This window comes from Rhinatrema bivittatum, chromosome 3 (assembly GCF_901001135.1).
Source record: "Rhinatrema bivittatum chromosome 3, aRhiBiv1.1, whole genome shotgun sequence".
NCBI classification, from domain to species: domain Eukaryota; kingdom Metazoa; phylum Chordata; class Amphibia; order Gymnophiona; family Rhinatrematidae; genus Rhinatrema; species Rhinatrema bivittatum.
Genome location: NC_042617.1, coordinates 73,623,835 through 73,649,768, shown reverse-complemented (window position 1 = coordinate 73,649,768; position 25,934 = coordinate 73,623,835). Strand labels below are relative to the sequence as shown.

The 25,934-nt window shown below is 42.1% G+C and overlaps 1 protein-coding gene across 2 annotated transcripts in view; it reads right to left on the bottom strand.

The window, feature by feature from the left end:
- TTC7A (tetratricopeptide repeat domain 7A) overlaps positions 1 to 25,934 on the bottom strand; it is a 523,501-nt gene that overhangs the window by 294,337 nt on the left and 203,230 nt on the right. For both annotated transcript variants that reach the window (XM_029593372.1, XM_029593373.1), the window contains one exon: positions 16,530 to 16,647. In XM_029593372.1, the coding sequence (XP_029449232.1) occupies positions 16,530 to 16,647 (118 nt within the window). The remainder of the gene's footprint in view (positions 1 to 16,529; positions 16,648 to 25,934) is intronic.

Below are 25,934 nucleotides of genomic sequence, written 5' to 3'. Positions count from 1 at the left end.
TTTGTAGTCATACATTTCCAGTTATTACTTTGTGACTTGCTTGAACTCTGTATAGTTGCTCACTTCTACCCTTTTGCTCAAGAGTAGGCTACTGAATTCATTACTGCCATGATTTCTTCCACAGTCTCCGTTACGAAGCATGGATCCTTGGACCAAGGGGAAGTTGGTACCACCTGTGGGGAGGAGCCCCACAGGTCTCCACCGTTGGCAGATGAGGCTAATAGGAAGCCTGAGACCCCATTGACACTTCACCACTACCAGCCCACATTCCCCTCAGGTTGAGCCCTTGGGTACCGGGGCCGGCTGGACTTACTTGGGGCCTCAGGAGACAGAGTCCAGGTGCAGGTGTAGGTCTTAGCAGGCAAGGATAAGTAGAAGGCAGGAGCTGGCAAGGCAAGGTAGATGATGTGGCTGGAGGTCAGGTGTAAACTGAGGTCTTGGCTGGCAGCGTGTCTCGGAGGTCAAATACAAGCAGAGGTCTTGGCAAGTGGCGAATCTAGGATGTCAGGTACAAGCAGAGGTCTCGGCAGGCAGCATATCTCAGAGGGCAGGTACAAGCAGAGGTCTAGCCGGTCAGAAGCAAGAATACAGGAATGGGACTATCAGGAACACAAGCAGGAGCCGAGTAGCCATGGCGAGGGCTTGCAGGATGGCCTTGCCTTAAATAGTTCCGGGTCACGAGGGAGGGGCACTAGCACCTCCCATAGCAATTCCCTTAAATGTCAGAGGCCACGCTCACATGCCTAGGAGCACGGGGGTACCCCTGAGGGACCAGTTACGCGTGCCCTCCGCAGCAGACCCACAGTGTAGCCCCCTCTCCTTCTCATACAGGCTCCAGCTCCTGGTTCCTCCTCGCGAGCGGTGGAGGGCCGCCGGCTCCAACCTCGGGCCACCCCCTGTTCCTCTGGCTCTGCCTTGGTCCTCAGTACTGCAGCTCAAGATGCCATTGCTCATCGGGCCTCTCCGTATGGCCTGCGGAGAGACGCCACTACCCGCGCCGTGCCCCTCCCTAGGCGCGCACTCATCTCTGATGAAGGGCCCGCGGCAGGAACCTGGCCGCAGCCCCTGATGACGTCGTCAAACTCTTCAGTTTATTTAAGCTCAGGCCTCACTCCATAGCATTGCCTTTGCAACAGGTCTCCTCGCTATCCGAGTACTCGTTGCTACTAGAGAATCCTCTCTATTCTTCGTTCCTGATCTCCGTTGTTCCCGGTTCCTGTCTTCTTCGTTCCTGCCCTATCTATGTGTTGGACTGACTCTAAGGATATCGACTTAGCTTTGTTTGACAACGCTACACCCTGCCTCCAGACCCGGACCTCCGCTATGCTAGACTAACGCTATTGACTTTCTCCGAGATCTGAACTCAGCAATGCTTGCCACGACATTCGCTTTCTCGCCAACCCTAATCCAAGCCTGTCATTGATGCCTCCTCTAGCCTACTCCCTGGACGTGGACTTAATAGGCTTTGGCCTACCTTTGCTCGAGTGCCCCCAGCTAATCTCCGTTCCATTGGTGCCCGAGTTCCAGTACTGTACCCAGTCCAGGATAGGACTACGCCACCTATCGTCTGCTGTCTCTGGGCTGAACCAATCTTTCTTGGTAACCAACCTTGAGGCCCACCTAAGTCCTGCTGGCCCCAGCACCCAAAGGCTCAACCCGTGGGGAACGAGGGCTGGTATAGGTGAAGCTCCAGCGGCCTCTACCTTCAGCCCACTCCAACTGCCGATGGTGGGGACCCGTAGGTCCTCACCTATGGGTTGCTTCAACCTCACCACGGCCCAAGGGTCCACCTCCGATGCAACAGGACCGGGCACCACTGCATCCAGGCTGAAACGGAGCAGCAGCATTGGAGGCCTGGCATAGGCCCCGCATGGAGGGAGCGCGTAACTGGGAAGAAGAATCAGCATTGGAGGCCTGGCGGGGTTCCTGCGTGGAAGGAGCACGCAGTCGGGAAGGAGCAACAGCATCAGAGGCCTGGCGGAGGCCCTGCACTGAAGGAGCGCATGGCCGGGAAGGAGCAGCTACGCTAGAGGCCCGGCAGGAACCCGGAGTGGAGAGAGCATGGCAACCGCAGCACCCCACGGCTGTGAGACTTCCGGGACTAGCAAGCGGTGGGCAGCCGCGGTGGTAGGTGGAAGGAGCAGGTTGCGGCCTACAGTGGCCAGTTCCCATAACACTTCCCTTGCTTTCTAGGGATGACATCCGAAAACCATGATGTTCCATTTGCTACCCCCTCATCTGCCAATGTATGATATGATTTTCTCACTTAAGATTCTTCTTCCAGCCACTGAAAGATATGATTAGAATATAGCCTTTTATCGTTCCATCTATGGCTCCAACCTCCAATATATCCAAATCTTTCTTCCTTGAACCAGGTCCTGAACCATGCTATACAACATAGCCTTTCCTTTCACATGCCTCTGAAAAAGCTAAGGTCTTCATCAGGTGCCTAAGGTCATCTCCTAAATTCTGGAATGCACTCCGTACTACCCTGATTTCATTTACAGACAGGTGATTGGTTCCCAAAAGGATTATAACATTAAGATTAGAGTTCCTTCTTCAATAATAGTAGTAACAATCTGGCTTGTATTCTTGCTAGCTGAAGATCCTGGTAAGTCTTTAACCATTTTGTTTCCCTGCAGCAGTGCCTCCAAGTTAATTCCTTTCATAAGAATCTCCTAACAGACAGGCCGATACAGTACAGTGCGCTCCGACGGAGCGCACTGTTAGCCTGCTATTGGATGCGCGTTTTCCCTTACCCCTTATTCAGTAAGGGGAGGAAAACGCGCGTCCAACCCGCGGCACCTAATAGCGCCCTCAACATGCAAATGCATGTTGATGGCCCTATTAGGTATGCACGCGGGATACAGAAAGTAAAATGTGCAGCCAAGCCGCACATTTTACTTTCAGAAATTAGCGCCGACCCAAAGGTCGGCGCTAATTTCTTCCGGCACCGGGAAAGTGCACAGAAAAGCAATAAAAACTGCTTTTCTGTGCACCCTCTGACTTAATATCATCGCGATATTAAGTCAGAGGTCCGGAAGAGTAAAAAAAAGTAAAAAAAAAAAAAAAGAATTTTGAATTCGGCCCGTGGCTGTCGGGCCGAAAACCGGATGCTCAATTTTGCCGGCGTCCGGTTTCTGAGCCCGTGGCTGTAAGCGGGTTTGAGAACCAACGCCGGCAAAATTGAGCGTCGGTTGTCAAACCCGCTGACAGCTGCCGCTCCTGTCAAAAAGGAGGCACTAGGGATGCGATAGTGTCCCTAGCGCCTCCTTTTCCCCGTTTCTACCGTGCCGCCTAATTTGCATAGTGAATCGCGCGCACCGGCGAGGGGCCAGTGCACGCGCAGGGAGAGCGGGCTTTCGTCCGCTCTCCCGCGGACTTTACCGTATCGACCAGAGAAGGAGCTTTCTGTTTTGGGAAGCTTTGAAAGTGCTTTTTATATACAGTAGGTATCTTTCTAACTCTATTTCAAAATAAGAGGTCATTTCAGAGGCATCATCTGTTTTCAAGGCTTTGAAGGTATTTTGTATGGATATTGTTAGGAAAAGGTGTCTATGTCACAGTTCTTGTCCTATCAGATCCAACAGAGACCATCTATTACTGTTTTGTTTAATCATTTGTGAAAATGGGGGAAGATTTTCTGAAAGCTGTATAGTTGAGGAGATGTTTCTAATTTTGACCACTTCCTCTAAGATGAGTCAACTCCTTTTTCATTTCTGAGAGCTGGAGACAGATGGGGCAAGTTCTAAGCCCCCAGATGGTCTATTTTAGGACTAGAATACCACAGTTCCATATGGAACACCTATATTATTTTTGAGGATTCCCAAGATTCCCTTAGATTATCACTTAATATAACTGGGTGATAATAGACCTATGGCCCTGGAAGATTATATAAGAAAGGCAGACCCTACGGTGGGTGGGATTAGAGTCCAGACAGCAGAAACATCTGAAAACAAATGCAGGATTTACACCCTGTCCCTCTCTCTGCTCATTTTCTTAAGAGAGATCACAGAGCTGCAGTCACTACTCACAATGAAACAAATATCGAAACACAGAAATACAGCAGAAAAAGACTGTGCAACCTATCTAGTCTGCCCAACTAATTAAGCTTTACAATTCCCATCACTTCCTCAGAGATCCTGTGTTTATCCCATGCTTTCTTGAATTCAGATACTGGTTTTGTCTCCACCACCTCCACTGGGAGGCTGTTCCATGTATCCACTACCCTCTTAGTAGAGAAATATTTCCTAGGAATATTCCTACGTCTACCCCCTTTCATCCTCATCCCCTGACTCCTTGTTCTAGAGCCTCCTTTCTGTTGAAAGAAGCTTGCTTCCTGTGCATGGAAACCAATGTCTCAATCATGTCTTCCCTTTCTTCTGGGGTATACATGTTTAGATCTTTAAGTGTGTCCCCATATGCTTTAGAAGAAAAACGACTGAGCAATTTAGTGGCCACCAACTCCAACCAGTTTATAACCTTTTGAAAGTATGGTCTCCAGAACTTTTCACAGTGGGGTCAATTTTAAAACATGCACGCGGTCCCCCACGCGCACGTGGGCGTGCCGATTTTATAACATGCGCACGTCGCCGCGCGCATGTTATAAAATATGACATCTGTGCGCACATATGTAGGTGGGTGTCCCATTCGCGTGCACGGGGGGGGGGGGGGATTTTTCAATTATGTGCGGTGATGCAATAGGCCTTTTTCCCAGTTCCCTCCCAGTCCGCTCCAATTAAGGAGCGGACTGGGAGTGATCTTCCCTAACCCTATCCTTCCTCCCTCTTCCCCGATCCCTAAACTAAACCTAACTATCCCCATTTTTTTTTTTTATACTTGCTGCTAATGGAGCTGTCCCGGCCGGCCCCTCCCCTCCCTGCCCGCCCCTTTCTTCAGGCCCGGCACTTGTGCACGCATTGGAGGTTACGCGCATGATCAGGCCCTTTCGAAAATGCGTAACCCCCCGATTTTTCCGCACACAGGGCTTTTAAAATTTGGGTGAGTATTCCAAATGAAGTCTCACCAGAGACCTATACAGGGGCAGTAGCACCTCCCTTTTTCTTCTGACCATTTCTCTCTCTATGCAGCCAAGTATCTTTCTGGCTTTTATCATCACTTTATCCACCTGTTTGGCTGCCTTAAAATCATCAGATACAACCCCCACCCCCGCCAGATCTATCCCCAAGACTGTACCTCTCCCTTGGATTTTTGCAGCCTAAATGTTAGCGGCCAGACTCTAGACCATTCCACAAGCTTTGCTAGATCCCAAGTCATATTTTCCACACCTTCCTGGTTGTCTAACCTGTGCAGATTTTGGTAGAATCAGCAAAAAGGCAAACCTTATCAGACAAGCCTTCTGCAATGTTGCACACAAAAATGTTAAAAAGAGCCAGTCCAAGGACTGATCTTTGAGGCACACCGCTAGTAATGCCCCTTTTCTTGGCGTGAACTCCATTTACCATTACCCTTTGTCACTTCCCACTCAACCAGTGTTTTTCTTCCTTTACAAAAATTCATATACTGCTTCGGCATAGTTCAAACTAGTTTACAGAAAATCATGTGTAAGCTCTACAAAAATAAATGCAGAAATAAAATAAACATTCAAGTAAAATATAAACTAAAAGCAAACCTATTTCCACAAAAAAGATCAAACAGAAACTCATAACTCCATGGAGACAACTGGTCAGAAGCTGAATTTTACAATGATAAAGTTTAGTCGATGGTGTCATCCTATAAAAAAAACGAATGCACTTGCAGCTAATGTTCAAGGTTAAAAGCTAACTGAAATAGGTTTTCAATTACTTCCTGAAACTCTTAGTGCATAATATTAACCTGAGTTGTTTTGGTAAACAGTTCAAAATGTCAGACCACCTAGAGAATGGGTATACTCTCTAGTCTTGACTAAATGTGCTGCCTTAATTGAGGAAACAGAAAGTAACCTGGACTGTGAAGAACGTAGATTACTAGAAGATTTATAGGTCTTAAACATAGCACATTTCCAGGGAGACTCAAGAGCTATCAAGTAATTTATATATATTATCATGGCTACCTTGCATTTAATTTGCCAAGAGACTGGTAGCCAGTGGAGCTTATACAGAATTGGGGTGATATATTCACAGACTCAGGCCTGTCAATACATGAGTGGTTTAAATCAACCAAAAGAGTCCTCACCCATTCACAGAAAATAATTTCAAAAATGCAATTTATTCATGAAAACACATAAAATAGATCCTATCTAGACAATGATTCCTAAACTAACACATTCATCCATCCATACCACAAACATATCACAGTTCCCATCAACCCCTTTTATAAAAACAACAAATATATCGTATAAAAATCCCAGCACCAATGTGTAACACTGATTGTTAATATAATATCACATATAACTTACAATCTTTTATTCTCTTAATTTAAATAGCATTTCATAATATCTCACAATGAATGCTGCAGTAAAACCACTGTGTGTGTTGGAACCAGATATTCTCACGTTTCCGTATTACACACTATACTTTTCTCAGCAAACCGGTGACAACGTCCATTGGACCTGCCCATTCTGTGAATGGGTGAGGACTCTTTTGGTTGATTTAAATTACTTGGTTGAAGAGTACCTTCATATAGTAATTACCCTCAGTGTAGTGTACCTTAGGAATACATGAGTGGTAGCACTTTGGGCAATCTACAAGGCCTTAAGGTTGAATTTGAGACATTAAGATATAAAGCATTACAATAATTGAAGCCAATGTATAACAGACACTGCAGTACTATGTGGAATTCATTTGTTTTCAATTGTGGCTTTAAATGATGCAGAATTCTCAGTTTAAAGAATGTTGCTTTGGTAACTGCATTAATTTGTGGATGCACAGATAAGTTTGAATCTATGACCACTCCAAGGTTCTTTAACTGAGACACAACTGAGATCTGAAAGATGAAAACAGAGGGTTTTTCTTTGGCAGGTGTATTTTCCAGAATCATAACTTCTGTTTTGTCAATATTTAGTGCAAGTTTACGGTAAAACAACCAGGTTTTTACTGTTGAGAGGCAGAAACGAACAGGAAGAAAGAAGTGCCTGTCACTGGTATTAATTCTAAAACTTATGCTGAGAGAGTCAGAAGCCTGAAGATTGAAGCTAGATAAATGTTGAAAATAGTGGCCAAAAGGGCTGAGCCCTGAGGAACTACTATATTCACAGTATGCCAGGCCAATGCATGAGAGTTAATTCAAGTTTTAACAAATATGCCCTGAACCAGTCTAGAGTTTTCCCAGCAATGCCAAATTCACTCAAACAATGAATTAATATAGCATGGTAAATCATACTAAAGGCAGTCAACAGACCTAAAAGGATTTGCCCACAGCACTGGCCAGGGTCAAAACCTCGATGGATGGTATCCAGAATTGATATCAAAAGAGTTTCTCTCCCTAGCCCTTTTCAAAATCCAAACTGATATGGATAAGAGATTGAATAATTGTCCAAATAGTCAGTGAGCAGTCTATGATCTATAGCTTTGATTAATTTTACCAGAAAAGGTAACGAAGAAATAGCATGGTAATTAGTAAAACAAGATGAATCTAAAGAAGGCTTTAGAGGAGAAGGCTTACAGAGGCCTGTTTTAGTGATGTGGGTAAAAAAAAACCCAACTGCTAAGGATAAATTAATAACATCCATCAAAAAAGGATTTATAACATCTCTAAGAAACTTGAGGAGCATCGTGGAGCATGGTTTCAAAGGACATGAAGATTGATTCATGTTAGAAATAGGCTGGGATACATCATCTGATGATTCCCAGTCTGTCACTCTATTGCCCAGACCATGAGCACTCAATTTATTTATGTCACCTATGCAGAACCGAGTCAAATGCATTACTGAAATCCAACAACACTAGATCTAGCACTCTCCCTTGATCCAAATCTCTAGACACCCAATCAACGAATCTGATAAGATTTGTTTGCAAGACCCACCTCTGGTAAAATCATGCTGCCTCAGATCTTGCAATCCTTTGGATTCCAGAAACCATACTATTCTTGGTTTTAGCAGTGATTCCATTAATTTGCTCACCACATAAGTAAGACTAACTGGTCTGTAGTTCCCAGCTTCCTTCTTACTTCAACTTTTATGAATAGGAACCACATACGCCCATGTTCAGTCCCTCTGGAACTATTCCTAAATGTAAAGAAGCATTGAATAGGTCAGGCAGCAAAGCTGCCAAAACTTCTCTAATTTACCTAAGTACCCTAGGATGCATCCCATTTGGTCCCATTGCCTTAGCATCTTTAAGTTTAGTTAGCTCCTCATGAACACATTTTTCTGAAAATCGATTTAAGATTTACCTCACTTCCAATCTTATCTGTTTTTGTTTTATGTGTTTCTGCTCCTTGCCCTTCCACAGTAAACACTGAACAGAAATATTTAAGTTAGTTTTGTTTTTTAATCATCAGCCTCTACATATTCCTCCCATTTATCTCCAAGTCTCACAATGCCATGTTGGCACTTCCTTCCATCAATAACATATCTAAAAAAAAATAATAGTCTTCCCCTTCCCTCTACTGTTTTACTGTATTTGCTATTTTTCCTCCATTTGAATGTTTGCATTCCTGACTACTTTCCCATTTTCTCTTAGCTTTTCCAGATATCTTAGCTTCTCTTCCTCTTTCTGTGATCTCTTGTAGTTTATGAATGCTAACTTTTTCTCCCTTACCTTTTTGGCTACTTTTTTAGAAAACTACAGTTGCCTCTTTTTCCTTTATTAGCTTTCCTAACAAAAAGGTTAGCTTCCTTTACAATATCTCATTTCAGTTTTACCCACTGCTTTTTATTTTTTTTTTTTTACTTCCCCTAGATTTCCCCATGGAAGCTAACAACTCCTTGAGGTACACCCCCATTATAACAAAGTTAATTTTCGTGAAATCTAGGACTCTTGCCTTTGAATAAACCTTTTATCTCCTATGCTGTAATACTGAACTACACCATCCAGTGATCGTCCACTACAATATCAGATACTGTCCCCATTGGTGAGCACCAGGTTTATTCCGTCCCTTCCCATGTAGGTTCAATTACCAGAACAATTCTCCTTACAGAGAATGCAGGATCTCCCTGTTTATAGAAGACGTTGTAGCTGGAACGCCCACTGAACATTCGGCGGACTGAAATCCCCTAGCACTAGCACTTGCTCTATCAGAGCTTACAAGTGGAAGGGAAACAAAAGAACAGGTAAAAATTGAACACTGAAGAAAATCTAATAATGGAACAGCACAATAAATTTAGGCACATATTTTATTTTGATCTGCAGTGCAGCAGCACATTATCCATCTTGTATGTGTGATTTTTTTTTTTTTAACATGACCTGAAGTTTCTCAGATTTTTAACATGTTTATGTTTCTGTGACTGTACCTGCAATACTGCACCAATCAAAAAAATGGTATGAAATAAACTCTGCTGATGCTAAATTGTAAAGTGTGCTGAGAGCTTCTTAAAATGAAATATGTGATATAAATCCTGTTGATTATTATTACTACTAAATTAAAACATTTGTTGTCATCTGACAGTCTTTTTTTCATTCGTGTCTGCAGTTTTCCCTCAGCACTCTGTTCCTCCAGCTACAGAGTGCTACCCACGAAAAATAGTTAAGCTCAATCATCTATCTGGACTTCACCACTAATAGGCAGTCAGAACTCCTTCACATGTATTTCAAGTAAGCAACAATGTATGAATATAATTTAAATATTTGTATAACATTTTAAATTACCAAGCGAAAACATGCATATATATATAAATACATTTGTATGCTGTTTTCTGAGCATTAAACGTCCCCTTGCTGGAAATTTTTAGCTAGATCAGGGTAGACTGTTTTCAAAATGTTCCTGCAGCTAAGACCTGATCTCCAGGTGATACAATATCCTCTCTCACCAAAGATGGGTCTCCAAGGGCTTGTACCCAGGAGAAAAGGGTTAGGACGGCCATTGTAGTTGGTGATTGCATCACTGGGAATGTAGATAGCTGGGTAGTTGGAGGACATGAGGATTACTTGGTGCAAAGGTGGTAGACCTTACGCATCACCTAGATAAAGTTTTAGACTGTGCTGGGGAGGAGCCAGCTGTCATGATACATGTGGTGTACAGGAAGATGTAGAAGGGAGGTTCTAGAAGTCAAATTTAGAGTTTTAGGTATAAAGCTGAAATCCACAACTTCCAAAGCAGCATTCTTGGAAATGTTCCTCATTCCACATGCAGAACCCAAGGCAGGCAGAGCTCCAGAGTCTCAATGCATGGATGAGACGATGGTGCAAGGAAACAAGCTTTACATTTGTTAGGAACTAAGCAACATTTTGGGGAAGGAAGAGCCTATTTCAAAAGGACGGGCTACAATTTAATCAGGGTGGAACCAGACTACTTGTGCTAATTTTTAAAATGGAGATATAGCAGCTTTTAAACTGGAACATGGGGAAAAGCAGACAGTTGCTCAGCAGTGCATGATTTAGAGGGAGGTATCTTCAATGAATACTAATAAAACAGGGAAATTAGAACATCCCAATAGAGAGGCAAAAGTAGCCCAGGTGCCATTACATAAAGAGCAAACAGTTTAAAAATTCCAAATTATCCCTGTCAACTGCTAGAAAGATTGTAAATACAAACAAAAAACATATATCGAAATATCTGTATACAAATGCCAAAAAACTAAAAAACAAGATAAAAGACTTAGAATATATAGCATGAAATGTAGACATAATTGGCATCTCAGAAACAATGCATCTTTAATAACTAAAAGGTATTAATGATGCACAGAAATCAAGCATTTTCCAGTAGAAAGAAAACTGCAGAACTAGGGGTCATAATATGTAGCTCCAAGGGGATATGCTTGTGAAATATTTCTTTATGGAAAGGGTGACGGATGCATGGAATACTCTCCTGGAAGAGACAGCAAAATCAAAATGGCATGGGATAAACACAGAGGATCCCTAATGGCTAAAGGATGGAAATGAAGAAAAAAGGTAATCTGTGTTAACTGGGGTAACCTACACGGAGCGGCAGTTAACATAAGGTATGAGGAAGGGGGAGGGGGTTAATCTGCACAAAGCAGCAGCTACTACCTTTGTCAGAATGTACGGAGAGAAGCAGTTACTATCCTTAAAAATAAAAAAGCTTGCTGGGCAGACTGGATGGACTGTTGGGTCTTTTTCTGCCATCATTTACTATGTTACTGTGATGGAAGGAGGATAACCAATGGGTCAGTGCGATACCAGGCTACAAATTATATTACAATGGTAGGGTGCATTAAACTGGTGGTGGCTGGCATTATCTGTTAAAGATAGAGTGAACAGGATAACGATCCCTCAGGAGACTAATTGCACAGTGGATGGAAATTCTATATGTGTTGGGGAAGAGTATGGCAGTGGGTGTACACTACCATGTGCCTGGCCAGAATGAGTAGATAGATGATGAAATTCTTCTTTTTCCTCTCCTTTTAATTATGCTGGTTGTCATTTTGCCTTTCTTCTGCCTTTTTTAATGTGTGAAATACATCTGGTTTGGGACATCAGTGTCCACACCTGATGTAAACTCTTAACCTTTGCAGTTACACCTTTTAGTTTTTTTTTGTTTTGTTTTTTTTAAGAGAAGCTAACAAATTTGGCAACACAGTAATAACAGGAGATTTCATTTACTTCAATTTTAACTGGGTCAATGTCACAACAGGACATGTTAGAGAGGTAAAGTTTCTTGTTGAAGAAGCTGGTGCAGGAACAAATGAGAGGGGGAGCCATTTAGACCTAATCCCTAGCAGAGCTCAGGACTTGGTGCAGGAGGTAACAGTAGAGGGGCAACTTGGCAACAACAATCATAACAATTAAATTTGACTTAACTGGAAGGAGGACATTAAGGAAAACTACTTATCTAGCATTTTACTTTCAAAAGGGTGGACTATGATAAACTGAGAGACTATGTGAGAGTGACAGTGTGTGTGTGTGTGTATATGTATATATTTATTTATTTATTTATTTTTAGTTTTTATATACCGATGTTCCTGTATAATATACATATCACACCGGAGAGGCAGTTTACATCGAAACATTTTTATATATATATATATATATGAGAGAGAGAGAGTGTGTGAGAATGTGAGCCTGAGTATGTGTTTGAGGATGGAAGGGAAGAAGACAGATGGAGAGAGAAAAAACAGGGGAAAAAAAAGAGACCCTGTAAAAGGAATTGGGAAAAGACCGAGAAAGGGAATGTGGGGGGAAAAAAGCCTGGGACCAACTGATTAGAAAAATAAGATCAGACAACAAAGTAAGAAAAAAAATATTTTAGTGGTTGGCATATGTAATCTTTGGAAATGTGCATTTGTATTTTGCTCTTTCTTCAATATGCCACTGTTCAGAGTCTGGCTTTTCAGGCTTTCCATTTTATTTTTGTCTGCATGTTTCCATTTCTAATTTGTAGTCCCTTATTCTGTATTAGGTATGTGTTCTGCATGTGTAACTGAGGTGCAGTATTTCTGCTGGCATGTAGTTTTTCTGTAGGGCTTTGCTCTATTAACCCCAGTAGGTGGTGTATTAATTTTCTAGAGCATGGTATAACATTTACTTTGCTGCCCTGTCATGGATAAAGCTGCTGCTGTTTGAGTCCTGAGAGGGTTTGTGTTACTTCTCAAAGTGTTTGGCAATGAAGGGTTTCGTTATTGAGATGAGTGAATGTGTGGAAGAGAAGGAGAACTGAGTGAGTGTGCATGTGAGTGAGAATCAGGGGAGTGAATGAGAGGAATGAGAGTGAGAGTGAGTGTGTATATGTTTGTGAGAAGGAGCATGTATGCATGTGAAAGAGTATGAGAATGAATATGCAAGTGCGTTAGTGTGTGTGTATGTGAGAAAGTTTGTGTGCATGCTGCTCTAATGTTCTCTCTAAGGATGGGCTGTTGTGAGCATAAAATTGATAGGCTTTTTGCATCAAAGAAAGTAGTGCTCACAGAGTAATGAAATCAAAACTGTTTGCTCACGAGCAAAAATGTTTGCACACAGTAACCCAATTAGAGGGAACATTGATGGTAGAGCTTGGTTTAAACAAGTCAATGCCATTTTCAAGATAAAATGAAGACCCAATCAGGATTTAATAATGTCAAAGCAATGTTTTCCATTGATTAGTTCCAAATTGACAGAGGATATCCCCCAGTCCTAGATCACAAAACATCCACTTTAACTATAAAAGTGCAGCAAACACAAGTTGCAATTGGTATTTCATCATCAGGGGAGTAATGAAGCATGGTCGTGGTCAGTTGAGGAAGTACATTTTGGGGCTTTGAAAAAGGGGCGGTAAGGGGGCGGGAGCATGGGCGGGGCGCCGGTCCAGGGGCGGTCCAGAGGCGGGACCGAGGCCTCCGGCACAGCAGCCATGCCGGGGGATCGCGCGCCGGCAGCTGGCTGGCGTGCACAAAATAAAGGTGGGGAGGATTTAGGTAGGGCTGGGGGCTGGGTTAGATAGGGGAAGGTAGGAGAAGGTGAGGGGGAGCGGAAGGAAAGTTCCCTCCAAGACTGCTCTGATTTCGGAGCAGCCTCGGAGGGAACAAGTGTGCACTTCTTGCACGGGCTGACCCCGGATTTTATAACATGCACGCGCATGGTATAAAATCGGGCGTAGATTTGTGCGTGCCGGGTTGCGCGCACAAATCTACGCCCGCACGTAGCTATTAAAATCCGGCCCTTTATGCATAATTTATGCACTTTTGAAGGTTTTTTTTTTTCACTTTTGCATTTTTAAGAAGTTTGAGATATTAATAAATGATGGACTTTTGGGTGAATGATTATACTAATGTAAGAGTACTTTATTAGGATAGCACAGTTATATGTAAACATATGATATCCGCAAAGGACTACTGAGGCTAGCTTTCAGGTAGCCAATGAACACAGGTAAAAAGTCGCCCACCCTCAATGAGGCTAAATGTTTGGCGCTCTTCTACAATGAGTGCACTTTTAGCCACATTGGGAGGTGGCATTTCGGGGGTGGGGTGGGGGGCACATATTTAGATTCAGGGCGAATCATACACAGAAATGGTAGTTTCAAATCTTTGCTAGTACTTTTCCAGCAGAATTACAATCCGCACAAAAAGCAGGTGCAGGTGACCACATGCACGCTGTAGCCACAGCACTTTTCAAAGAAAGTCCTGGCACACAATCCCTTTGACAACTGGGGCAGAGAATGAGAGTAAAAAGCAGGCACGGACAATGCATCAACATGGGCAGCTTGAAAACTGCCCCCAGTATCAGGCAGCAGCATTTCCATTTTATTTCTGTTATTGATTTAATTGTAATTAATTTCATTTTATCCTGTGTTGTTGTTTGCTTTTTTTTATTTTATTTTATATTGTGAATGTTTTATCTGGAAGCCGCCCAGAACACAGGCTGGAGCAGCATACACATTTTTTAAATAAATAAAAGAAAGTGCTGTCACAGATGTTTGAGGTATAAGTACCTCGACGTTATTCCGTCTGACTGTACTAAATATGCCCATACAAGTGGGAACCCACAAAAATTACAGAAGCGTCTATGTTTTCTTATTTTTGCTTTCCACTTATTCTCTCACTCCTGCCAGAGCCCTGTACTGCTAAGGCTGGTTAGGAGATCCGCTAGCCTCAGGATCACACACCGTTGCCCAGGTCAATTTCTCTTTCTTCAGTGCCCACTGACATGCAGAAGCCATTTTTAGAGTGGCAGTTGTTAAAGCTATTACTAACACCTTGGGTTTTTTTTTAAATTTTTTTTTAAACACTCTTGTTTTTTATAAAAATCAAACCACTCCTCAGAAAAATTCTGAAGTTTTTACTTTCCAAAGAGAAAATCAATCATGTCAGCAATGAACAGGAAGTGCCTAAAGATCATATCAGTACCAAATCTTCCATTACTATGTAAATATGGTCATTTAAATAGTTTAAAAAAAAACAAAAAACGATTGCACATAGAAGGAAAATGTATTTCCTACAAATTACATGCCGAAATCTATTATAATTGCAGTTACTTAACTATTTATAAGTAATCTAGTTATTGGATCTTATTGCATTTTAATATTATCCCTTCTTAGGGTGTGAGGCTGCTTAATATACCATTTAAATGCAAATCTCCAGTAACAGCAGATATATTTTTCTGTCCAAATTCATTCAGTGTTGCTGATTTAATAAACATGCTGAAAACAAATATTAAATAAAGTTTAATTGTAAATACTGCTGTGTTTTCATCAGCTTGTTTGGTACTTCAGTGACCTTTTGTGTCTGGAACCAGCAACCCCCGAGAGGAAGAATCAGTAGAGTGGAGTCCCAAGAAACTCAAAAGATGTCACAAGTTCAAACCAAGATTTCTCTTATGGTTAAACCCGCCCAGGCGACCTTCCTGCTGGTGAATTTGGAGACATACCGAATTAGTCTCACTACATAAAGACGATCCATGAAGCCATTCTCTGCTGGCACAACAGCATAATGGGATATGTGTTCCTGAGCTTTCTTCTTGTGTCCCAGCCTGTCCGGTTCCTCCTCTCTGGGATCCTACAGACAGTTCAACTGATACTGATTCCAGGCTTTTCCGACTCACAGGATGGGCTAATCCAGATGCCAACCAGTCCGGAAGACTAAAAGTTATGCTCTAACTTGGCCTTATTGGTTGCCTATGGTATGACACTCTGACATTTTGGAGAACGTGAAGAGATTTTTGTACTACATTTAGATGACTGGATGGTTTGCTTAGTGGGTTTACTGCATAAAGCATCTCTGAGAATTCTGAATTATTCAGTGCTTTTCAGTTTTATTCCTTTTTTCATACAATTATTAATAAAAAAATATTTTTTATGTTAAAATATAAAAATGCACAGATTCTATGATAGTTGTACTCACAGAAAACTGACTCGCTTATTGCCTACCATGCTGGGAAGGAGGAGCTGTGAGACTAAGCTGCGAAGAGGGCTTCTCTGAGATAACTGTCTCTTTAAATTTGGACTGATTAGTGCAGGGGGAAACCTGCATGATCTATAAAGAGTGTGAGATGCCCCTGATGCCTCTTTGGGGCTTCTCTGGGGTCAAAATGCTGCCAGTCTGAAGGCTGGCAGACACCATTTTATTATATGGCCATACAACAAAATGGCGCTGGCCGGCCCTAAGGCTGGTGCCATTTTGTTGTCACTATGGTGCCGGTCTCATGGTCAACCGGTGCCATTTTTAAGAGATGTCAGTGGGGCAGGAGGTGAGTGGGCATCCATCTTGCTCCTTTTTCTATACAGGACCCCCATGGAAAGGGTAAGTGGGGGCCAGGGTGTTTCCCGGCCCTGGCACTTTTTTGGGGGCTTGGGGCAGGGTTCACACCCATGCCATTGCACCACCAACTTGGTCAGTCACCTTATGCCACTGCGTGCAAATGGTGCTTATTGAAAATGCGTGGTTAATTTTCAGAAACATTTTCTGTAGAGTTTGTTTCACAAAATTCCATTGCTTAGAGCCAGAACTTATGCTTCACAATGACATTATCCAAATGATCTGACAAAGAGTAAAAATAATTTACCATCAGAAGCTTGAAGACTGTATACCAGCCCCAGGGCTAGAAAACCTTTCGCAAGGAACTCCCCAGCATCCTCACCCATGTCCGTTACCAGTTTGGCAAAGTATTCGCCTTCTTCCAGCTGTAAAAAGTGAAAAAAAAAAAAAAGTTAATACAAGTTCTCTCGTAAGAACTGCCATACCGGGTCAGACCAACTGTACATCACGCTCAGTATCCTATTTCCAACAGTGGCCAATCCAGGTCACAAATACCTTGCAGGAAGCTAAATCATAGATAAGATTCCATGCTGCTAAAACCCAGGCATAAGCAGCAGCTTTTCCCAAGCGTATCTGATTTTCTCATCTTTCATCTTCACACTGTCACAGAGATCAGCAGCACTGACTGTAGGAAATTCCATTACAATATTTGTAAAAGACTCAAAAGCGCATGCTTTAGAAATAACACACAGGAGGAAAACAGCTTTTGGTGGAAAGAAGTGCTATGAGGCCAGCGAGGAGCATATACTCAAGAATAACGTACGGATGCATGGAACAGCTTCTCAGAAGAGGTTCTAGGGGCAAAACTATATATATATATATATATATATATATATATATAAAATGAAAAAAAAGGCATGGAACAAGCCCAGAAGATCTTTAGGAAATTTAGGATGACATCAGGTCATGTAATATCGCTAGTACTGCAGTGAAAGTGGGCAGACTAGATGAGCTTGGTGGGGTTTTTTTTATCTACTTCTATATTTAAATGAACTGTGCAGTATTTTATAGAAGTACCTTTGGCAAGCAGTAATACTTGCACAGTCTCAGTAAAGCATCTGACTATTAAATCGTTAGCTGTTTTTGGACCACTAGATTGCAGTTCCCCTATATGGTAATTTATTACCTTTCCAGGTCTCCATTTCTCTTGATAAGACTGAAAAAAAAAATCAAATCATTCAGCCCATCTTGCTGTAGTGAACAAGTTCCCTTTATTCAGGAAATGTGTAGACAGAGGCTCGCTGCCACAAAAGAATCAGGAAGCAATACCTGCCTCCGCACTTACAATTCCTTCTTAGACAAAGTATTAGAATTTAATTGACAGTTCTTGTACTTCTCTTATTATTTAACTATTTACTCTTTATACTGTATATCTCTAGAAAAAGCAGAAATACAACATTTCACAGATTGGTTATCAAAAGCAGAACTGTAGTATTTTGCTCATTAATAATCATTAATCACAAGTCACGCTATATTTATGCAATCTTAATGTTTTTTTCAAATTAAACAACTACTGGTTATAACTGGTTTTATTCTTACCATTATTTATTAGCTTGCTACATAGCCCTCTGTCAACCAGCCTTAAGCAGTTTCCACCTTAAATAAGTATATAATAGAAAAGGGGAACTTAAAACTCTTTTTCTAACTGCGTAGTCCAGGCCTTGTCAGCCTCAATGCATCACTACAAATGGGATTCCAAGCAAAGAATCCCTCTAAATCTGACAAGTGTGTCAGCGAAGACAACAAGGTTTGGAACAGTGTTATAAATTAGAACGTGCACAGTTGTATCAGACTGGTTGATGCAGCATTTGCAATGTTATTTGGGATATCCCAGCCAATGTGGACCAATTCAACCCTAAGGGGTAGATTTTAAAAGAAGTGCGCGTGGCCTACATGTGCGCACGCTACCCGTCGCGTGCCCATATACGGTTTGGCTAAGTTTTGTATTTCTTTAAACTTATACCTCGTCTCCAGCAGAAGTAAACTTATGCGGCAGTGGATCGGGGCGCACACCCAACTGCGTAAGTATGTACATGCACATCTATCCAGGCCACGCCCTGATATGCCCATGCCCCGCCCAAACCATGCCCATGCCACGCCTCTTTTTGAAAACGTTTTGAGATGTGTGCGCAGCAGGAGATAACGCATGCATCTGGGCAGCTTTTAAAATTCGGTAGGTGTGCACGAGCCCGACTTGGGTGCCTACCTCCCAATTTTGGCATGCCAGGCTTTTAAAATCTACCTCATTACACTTAATAAATACGAAGTCTAAAAACAATACATAAACCCCCCAACCACTAAAAGAACTGGTGAACCTCCTGCACCGAACGGTCATACTAAGGATGTGCTTTCATTTGAATCTATATCATGCCATGTTGTTTTTAAAAAAAGAAAAAATATTAAAAAATCAGTTTTAGATTTTATTTTCTTTCATTTTTAGTGCACACTATTTCTGAATAGTGCACTATATGCAAATAGTGTAAGAATTTTCAAAATGTATCTCTCAGTTTTGTCTGGTCCCTCTTTAGAAATACAGAGCCTGAGACCCAAAGTTCAGGTGCCTTAAAAGTAAGCAGGGCAAGGTCGGGTGGGAATGAAATTAGATACCCAGTGCTGATTTCCAGTGCTGGGCACCTGAGTTAGGTGCCTAAAAATAGGAGAATCAATGGCAATTCTAAATTTAGGAGCATCAGTTTTAGGTGACTATATTCAGCCCAAAATTAAGGTGTCTAAAGTTGGCTGAATATAAGCCTTAAATTAGGCAGCTAACTTAGAAACTTAATTTTGGTGCTGAGTATCTTCTGAATATTGGTCTCAGATGTTTTATGCCAGAACAGAGTGCTTGAGAAAAATAAAAGATGCAGATAAAGTAAAGAGGCAGGCCCAGGAGCCTATATGAAAAAAACGTGTTACTGGGATAGTTGAAGAGAAACACTAGACAAAGTGAACATGTGGTTTTCTTTTCTCTCCTCTTTGAAACAGGGCAGAAGCAGCTGTTCCTCTTCAACAGCTCAACACAAAGATAGAGACAAAACTCCACCAACTTTTAAAAAGGGCATTTTAAAATTTTAAATCCAACAAAACATGCAACTTTAGCAAAACTCTGAAAGGGTCTGTAAGAAAAGCAGTTATGAGACTCTCCTGTAACAGAAGTACTCTACTCTCTGCCATATTTCTTAAGATGTAAGTAAAATAGATGTTTTCCTTCAAAAAATAACCCCATCAAGTGTTTAAAGGAAATGTCAACTCACCATGTCTTTAGCCAGAAGCCCCTCCTAACAAAGACCCCGCATGCCATCACCTTGGCTAATACTGCTATAAAACCAAAAGCCATATCCTCTAGAAATTTGGCCCCAATAGTCACAGAGCCACAGGAAGAACTTGATCCATAGTTGTCCTTCCCTCTCATCAGTTCCTCTCTTTCCTTTTGCTGAGCCAATTTCACATTAGCTCTGGATATATCTGCTGAGGACATCGCAACCTGCAACATAACTCCATTAAGTGGTAAATCCTTTTTATGCCCATTTCCATCCATTATCCAGGCTATCCTTCAGTGATACTGCTCATACTGTCATGCATTTTGATAGCACCAACATAAAGCTGTCCATATTAGGAGCCAAGCTCTATTGGTTTATTTTTTTTCTTTTGATAAAACTCATCATGGAAAGATACTTCAGAATAATTCCTCTGCAGTCTGGGTGAGCCCGGTCCATTTCTATAATCTCTATTACCACAGAATGAACAGAATGAAGCTTCTTGGATTTGGATGGTCTCTCCAGAATGGGATCTGCCTTCCTGTCTGGTGTTGCCTCAATCATCAGATGTCACCACAGAACTTATCTCTGATTCTATAAATAACCAAGGCCTTCTAGCCTCTTCTTCCACTTCTGTGTCAGAGTACATCTCCCCTGAGGATAACAAATAAATCTCTGGATGGAATCCAAATTGTAAAGACTATGAAGAGGGACTGAGATGCTGACCACTTTTCTTCTCTTTCTTGTGGGGGAAAGATCCTTTGGAACTAGAGTTTTCTTTTTTTAAAACTGAGCTTTTCCTTCAAATATTCATGGAGTTTGTCTACAGTAGAGGGGTCCAAGATATTTCTCAGTGTCTCTCCATTTCTCTCGCCTGACCCCCTACCTCCTTGTGTCTCATCTGCTCCTGCCCCTCTGGCACCCAGAGATCTCTCATTGCTCTCTAAATTTTCCCTTTCATTCATACTGCAATAGTGCATTATATCCATTCCATACAACCCAGGCAAGAATGGACCCTACCTCTCTTTCTGCTTTCTTATTTTTATCTCTATATGGGCACAAAAAGCTCTCTTAAGAAAATAACATTTTGGCTATTACTCCCCCTCAGCAGGCACAGGACACTTTGGTAATGTATACCATTCCTTCCTACTCCTAGGAGTTCTGTTTCCTCAGATCAATCCAGGAGTGCTCAGGTAACACATTTTTGCTATTTCAGGCCTGAAAGTTGAACCTGCCAGTGTTTCAGCTTAGTCCTACGATCGCTGGACACCTAGGAATGAAAGTGGCTGTGGGCTGATTTTAAGTACAGGACTTCAAGACCTGTCTATTATACAGACAATATAACACAATGAATGGTTAAACTGGTATCTATTTCAAACTTATATTATTGAGCCATCACCTTCAGAGTGCAACAATTTTTTTGTTTGTTTGTAGGACCTTTACTCATAGAGTCAGTGAAATGTAACAGACTCTCCTTATGGTATCGGGTCACTTTACTTTATTTATATCATCTTTTTTATAGTTATGAATAAAATTCACATATTCTTAATGCATCTCCTGTTTAAGGGTTCTACTAGCAGTCACAGTCATAAATGATGATACTCATCGCAACTGGCGTCCCGATTGGCATCTCAAACTCAGTCCCGACATGATCGCGTTTCGGACCACAAAAGGTCCTGCCTCAGGGGAATCACTCCTTCGAAACTGCTTTGCTATGACGTCCAACAACAATCTCTCCAAATTCATCCAATTCTTGATCACCAGCTCTTCTTAAATCCACGACTGTTTTCGTGGTCTACATTTAGACTCGCCGTATTTGAAAACATGGCAACAAACCGGAACTCTTTAAACCCTTGAAACTGGAAATTACGACAATGAACCAGGTTTCCAATCAGGTCGTCCTCCGGGCAATATATCACTCACACGGGAGTCTTCTACAACGTCCAGCCTTAGAAATATATCCCATGCTTAGTCTTCTACCAGGTCCTCCAAGACCAGCAACACTCCATTGAAACAATTCATATAGTATGTCTGGCATCTCAAAATAAACGAATCAATTCTCCATTAACCTTTAAAATAGGGAATATATATATATATATATATATATATATATATATATATATAAACACCCTCTCCCATGTCCAAAGCCTATCCAAAAAATGAGGAACCTGGCAGTCATCTGGTATAACATATCTCAACAGTCCCAACACGTACAGCAGTCATAGGCAGTCTTCAAATTAAGGAGTACCAATTGATCTTCTCATTAAGACCAAAAGGATCCATGGAATTTAAAGTAAAAATCCAATGGTGTTCACATTTATTTAAAAGGTATTGCACATTACCACCTCTAGGGCTAGGCTGCACCTTCTCCAAAACTAACCAATGTAGGTCAGTAAACATATGTTGTTGCTGTATACAATGTTGTACTAACGGGGCAGTCAACTTGGAAGTTTTAATGCAGCTCCTATGTTCTATGAGTCTTGTCCTGATCTGCCTCTTAGTCCTACCTACATAAATTAATTTGCAAGGGCATTGGATGACAAATAACACCTTCAGAATCACATGTGGCCGAAGCCTTCAAATTCACCACAACATCCGAATGCGGGGCCTGCCATTGCTCCCCTGTTAGAGACAGAACACACATATCACAGTGCCCACAGGTGTGATGTCCACCACTCCCAATTTTGCTCAATGTCGAAACAAATGTAGACTTAACCACCAGGTCACGAATATTTTGTCCCCTAAAAAACGCAAATCTAGGTCCCGATTGAAAAACACGATGAAGGCAGTACTGCGTGAAGGCAGTACCATCAGGACCACTTTATACCGCAGATGCTGATCGCAATCACTATCTGCGATATTCTAGTTTTCATCCTATTAGATTGAAGAATGGGTTACCAATTTCTCAATTTCTGAGATTGCAGAGGATATGTTCTACGACAGATGAGTTCCGTATGCAAGCATCAGATTTATTTACAAGATTTGTCCAGAAAGGGTATCCGTTATCTATTCTTAAGAACGCTTTCAAGAGGGAACTTTATGCAAACAGATCTCTCCTGCTTCAATATCAGCAATGTCCTTTTTCCCAACAGCTTACATGTACTCTACAATATTCTGCTAAGATCAATGCGGTAGTGGACATTGTGCGAACACATTGGCAAACGCGATCGTGTCGGGACTGAGTTTGAGACGCCAATTGCAATGAGTATCATCATTTATGACTGTGATTGCTAGTAGAACCCTTAAACAGGAGATGCATTAAGAATATGTGAATTTTATTCATAACTATAAAAAAAAACCAATAAAAAGATGATATAAATAAAGTAAAGTAAAGTGACCCGATACCATAAGGAGAGTCTGTTATATTTCACTGACTCTATGAGTAAGGGTCCTACAAACAAACAAAAAAATTGTTGCACTCTGAAGGTGATGGCTCAATAATATAAAGTTTGAAATAGATACCAGTTTAACCATTCTTTGTGTTATATTGGTTACCAATAAGGTTACTGGAATACACATTTTGTGTTGGTGGGTGGTGTTGTTGTGTGATTATTATACAGACAATGCATTGAACACAGTATGTTGAACCCATACTAGTGATCTTTAGTTACTGGTATTATACAGACAATGCATAATCACCCTGGCTCTTCAGTTAGGATCCACTGCATCCAGCCCACCTACATGCAGTGACAGAGGCCTTCAGCATGAGGATCCTGCTTTCATGCACCAGCAGACAAATATAGAAACTGAGGGAATAGCAGTTGCAGAAGAGATCCTAGGAGAAAGGCAACATCATGGTAACTGTTCCTCAGAAGGCTGGTATTAGTCAGCCAGGCCAGCAGGAGGTACAATACCCTACATGGTACAGACCACTGATACTGTCAGAGGAGTGCAGGAATGCAATGCATCTTCCTTATTACAACATATTGACACTATTTTGTACTGACTACTCTCAATGTTCCTAGAGTCAAACATTTTATGCAACTACATAAACACAGATTAGACAATCTAATTGGCTGAATCATGGTTTTCTCATGAATACAGTCCCTGTACATGGCCTGAAACATTTAAGCAGGATCTAAAGTCACTGCAGGCAGAATAAATTGATAACATCATGAGAGATGCAGATGAAAACTGCAGATAAAGCTTGAGAGTCCGAGAACACGCCTCATTAGGCTACAAAATATACTGCAGATCTTGTCACCAATAATCAACAGTGTTAGCTCTGGCTAACAGCCAGGCAGCATACTCGTGCCAGAAACATCCCACTCTATGCAAACTCTTATTATAACAGAAGAGGTATTAAGAAGACAGAAAGTACTGGAATAATGCATTTCAATTAAGGCTTCATACCAAAATTGTGCAATGCCAAACAAAATCTTAGCAGCTCAATCTGACCATCACAATATCCAGGGGAGTTTGCTGTACAAAAACAAATACTGCAAGAAACATATAGGCAGGCTAAAGATTCCACTCTGCACAGATTACTTATTTCTTTATAGCCTTTTGTTATGACTGTCGCTGCCCGACGTCTCCACTCTGCCCTCCTTACCTCTCTGGCGACTCCTCCTGCGGTTGACGGACGTTGGCTGCCACAGCGTCTGCCTGCCGTCCTCTCCGGCGTTCCCGGACCGACTTGGGCGCTGCCTCCCGCCATGCTGTTCAGCTGCCTTAGGGTGCACGTGCCGCATGGCCCTGCTTCAAGTACCTTCAGTGATGCGAACCTCAGGGGCGTCCCCCTGTGATGATGTCATGCATCCAGGATACAAAAGGCCTAAGCGATTGCTAGCTAATCGAGTTAGCAAAGGTTTCCTAACGGATGGGATTCGCTCTCCGTACCTTGCAACTCTGCCTCCTTCGGACCTACTCTATTTGGGGTACCCGCTCCTCAGGGGCCTCTCTCTCTTTCTTATCTTTCAGGTCGCAGTCTGGAACCGGTACTCGCTCCTCGAGGGCCCATGTTCCTGGACTCACTACTTGGACTCCACTTCTGCCAGGAAGACACCGCTGCCTATTACATCTGTGAGTTACCATCTCTGTCTCTCAGAGCTGTTCCCTGGAACCAGATACTCGTTCCTCGAGGGCCTGCCTTTACTCCAGCTCCAGTGCTCTACAGTGAGAGACCGCTGCGTGAGTACATTACCAACGAGGCTCTATTCCTGAACTCTGCATATCCTGCTACTACTCACAATATCAGTTCTCTCTATTACAGCACAGCCATTGTGGGATCGCTGTTCCAGAGCCTGAGGGACTACAAGCCCAACCGGGCTACTTTCCAACTCACTACTGCCACCTCTGGTGGTTCACCAATCCTGTATAATAAAAGAACTAGTGTGTGTGTGTCTCCTACGCTGAACCTGACCTGTGGCCCTCACAGGACTTCCTCCTGTGGGCGTGGTCATCTGCCACAGGTCCAGGGATCCACCCAAAACCCTTACAAATAATAACACCTTTATATAATAATTTTGTTTCCTTTCATTTGTTTTACTTGGATATTCCACAAGTATGTCCAAATGAAAACACATAACACTCACTGATATTAGCATACAGGGATATGATTATTCCTGCTTTGGGTATTAGGCTGTTCCAAGCTCATTCACTGCAGAGATCACTGCTATATGTACATTTCTGGCATACTAAAAGTGAAGTGCACTGCAATCTCGTCTTGATGAAAGGTGCTATACCAATATATATTAAAGGCTGGATTTTCAAAGCCATTTACCTGTCTAAAGCATGTTATAAACTAGCCCAGGGGTCAGTGGGCACAAACGTATTCACGCGTGATATCTGTCAGGTTTCACTAAAGTGGGTGCTATGTTTTATAATTAGGAACTTTCCAACAATGGGAGGTCTAAGGAGCTGTGTAGGAAATAGTGAAAGGAGGGTCCTTCTCCTAAAGGGGATGGGTTTGGTGGTAATATAAATATGGCTCAATGGGAGAAGTCTTGCCTTGAGTTTTTGAGTCTTGAATTCTGGAGTATCTAGAGCTGAGAAGAATCTAAAGAGCTGCAGCTCTGAGTCAACACTTTGCAGATTTGTGGTTTTCTGATCCTCTGGAGCGAGCAACAGAATCTCGCTCTGGTAGGGACTAAGAGCCAGCTAAGGAAGATTAGGATCCCTTGTCCAACCATCTGCCTTGGAAAGCCTACCGTCAGAGCTGTGTGAAGGTGTTGTTTTTTTCTATTTTCCACTGAGACGAAGAAATACAGAGGTTTAAATGGGAACCTGAGAGGGAAGACCCTCATGTGAAGGATCTGAAGCAAACATAAGAGGTGAGTAATCGCTTTTTAAACTTCTATGAACTCTCTAAAAAGTTGTGATTCTATTTTTTTTTTGGGGCCTTGGACAGTTTACTGATTCTTTCGGGCCTTTTCCCTGTACTTTTGTAATTGAAATTC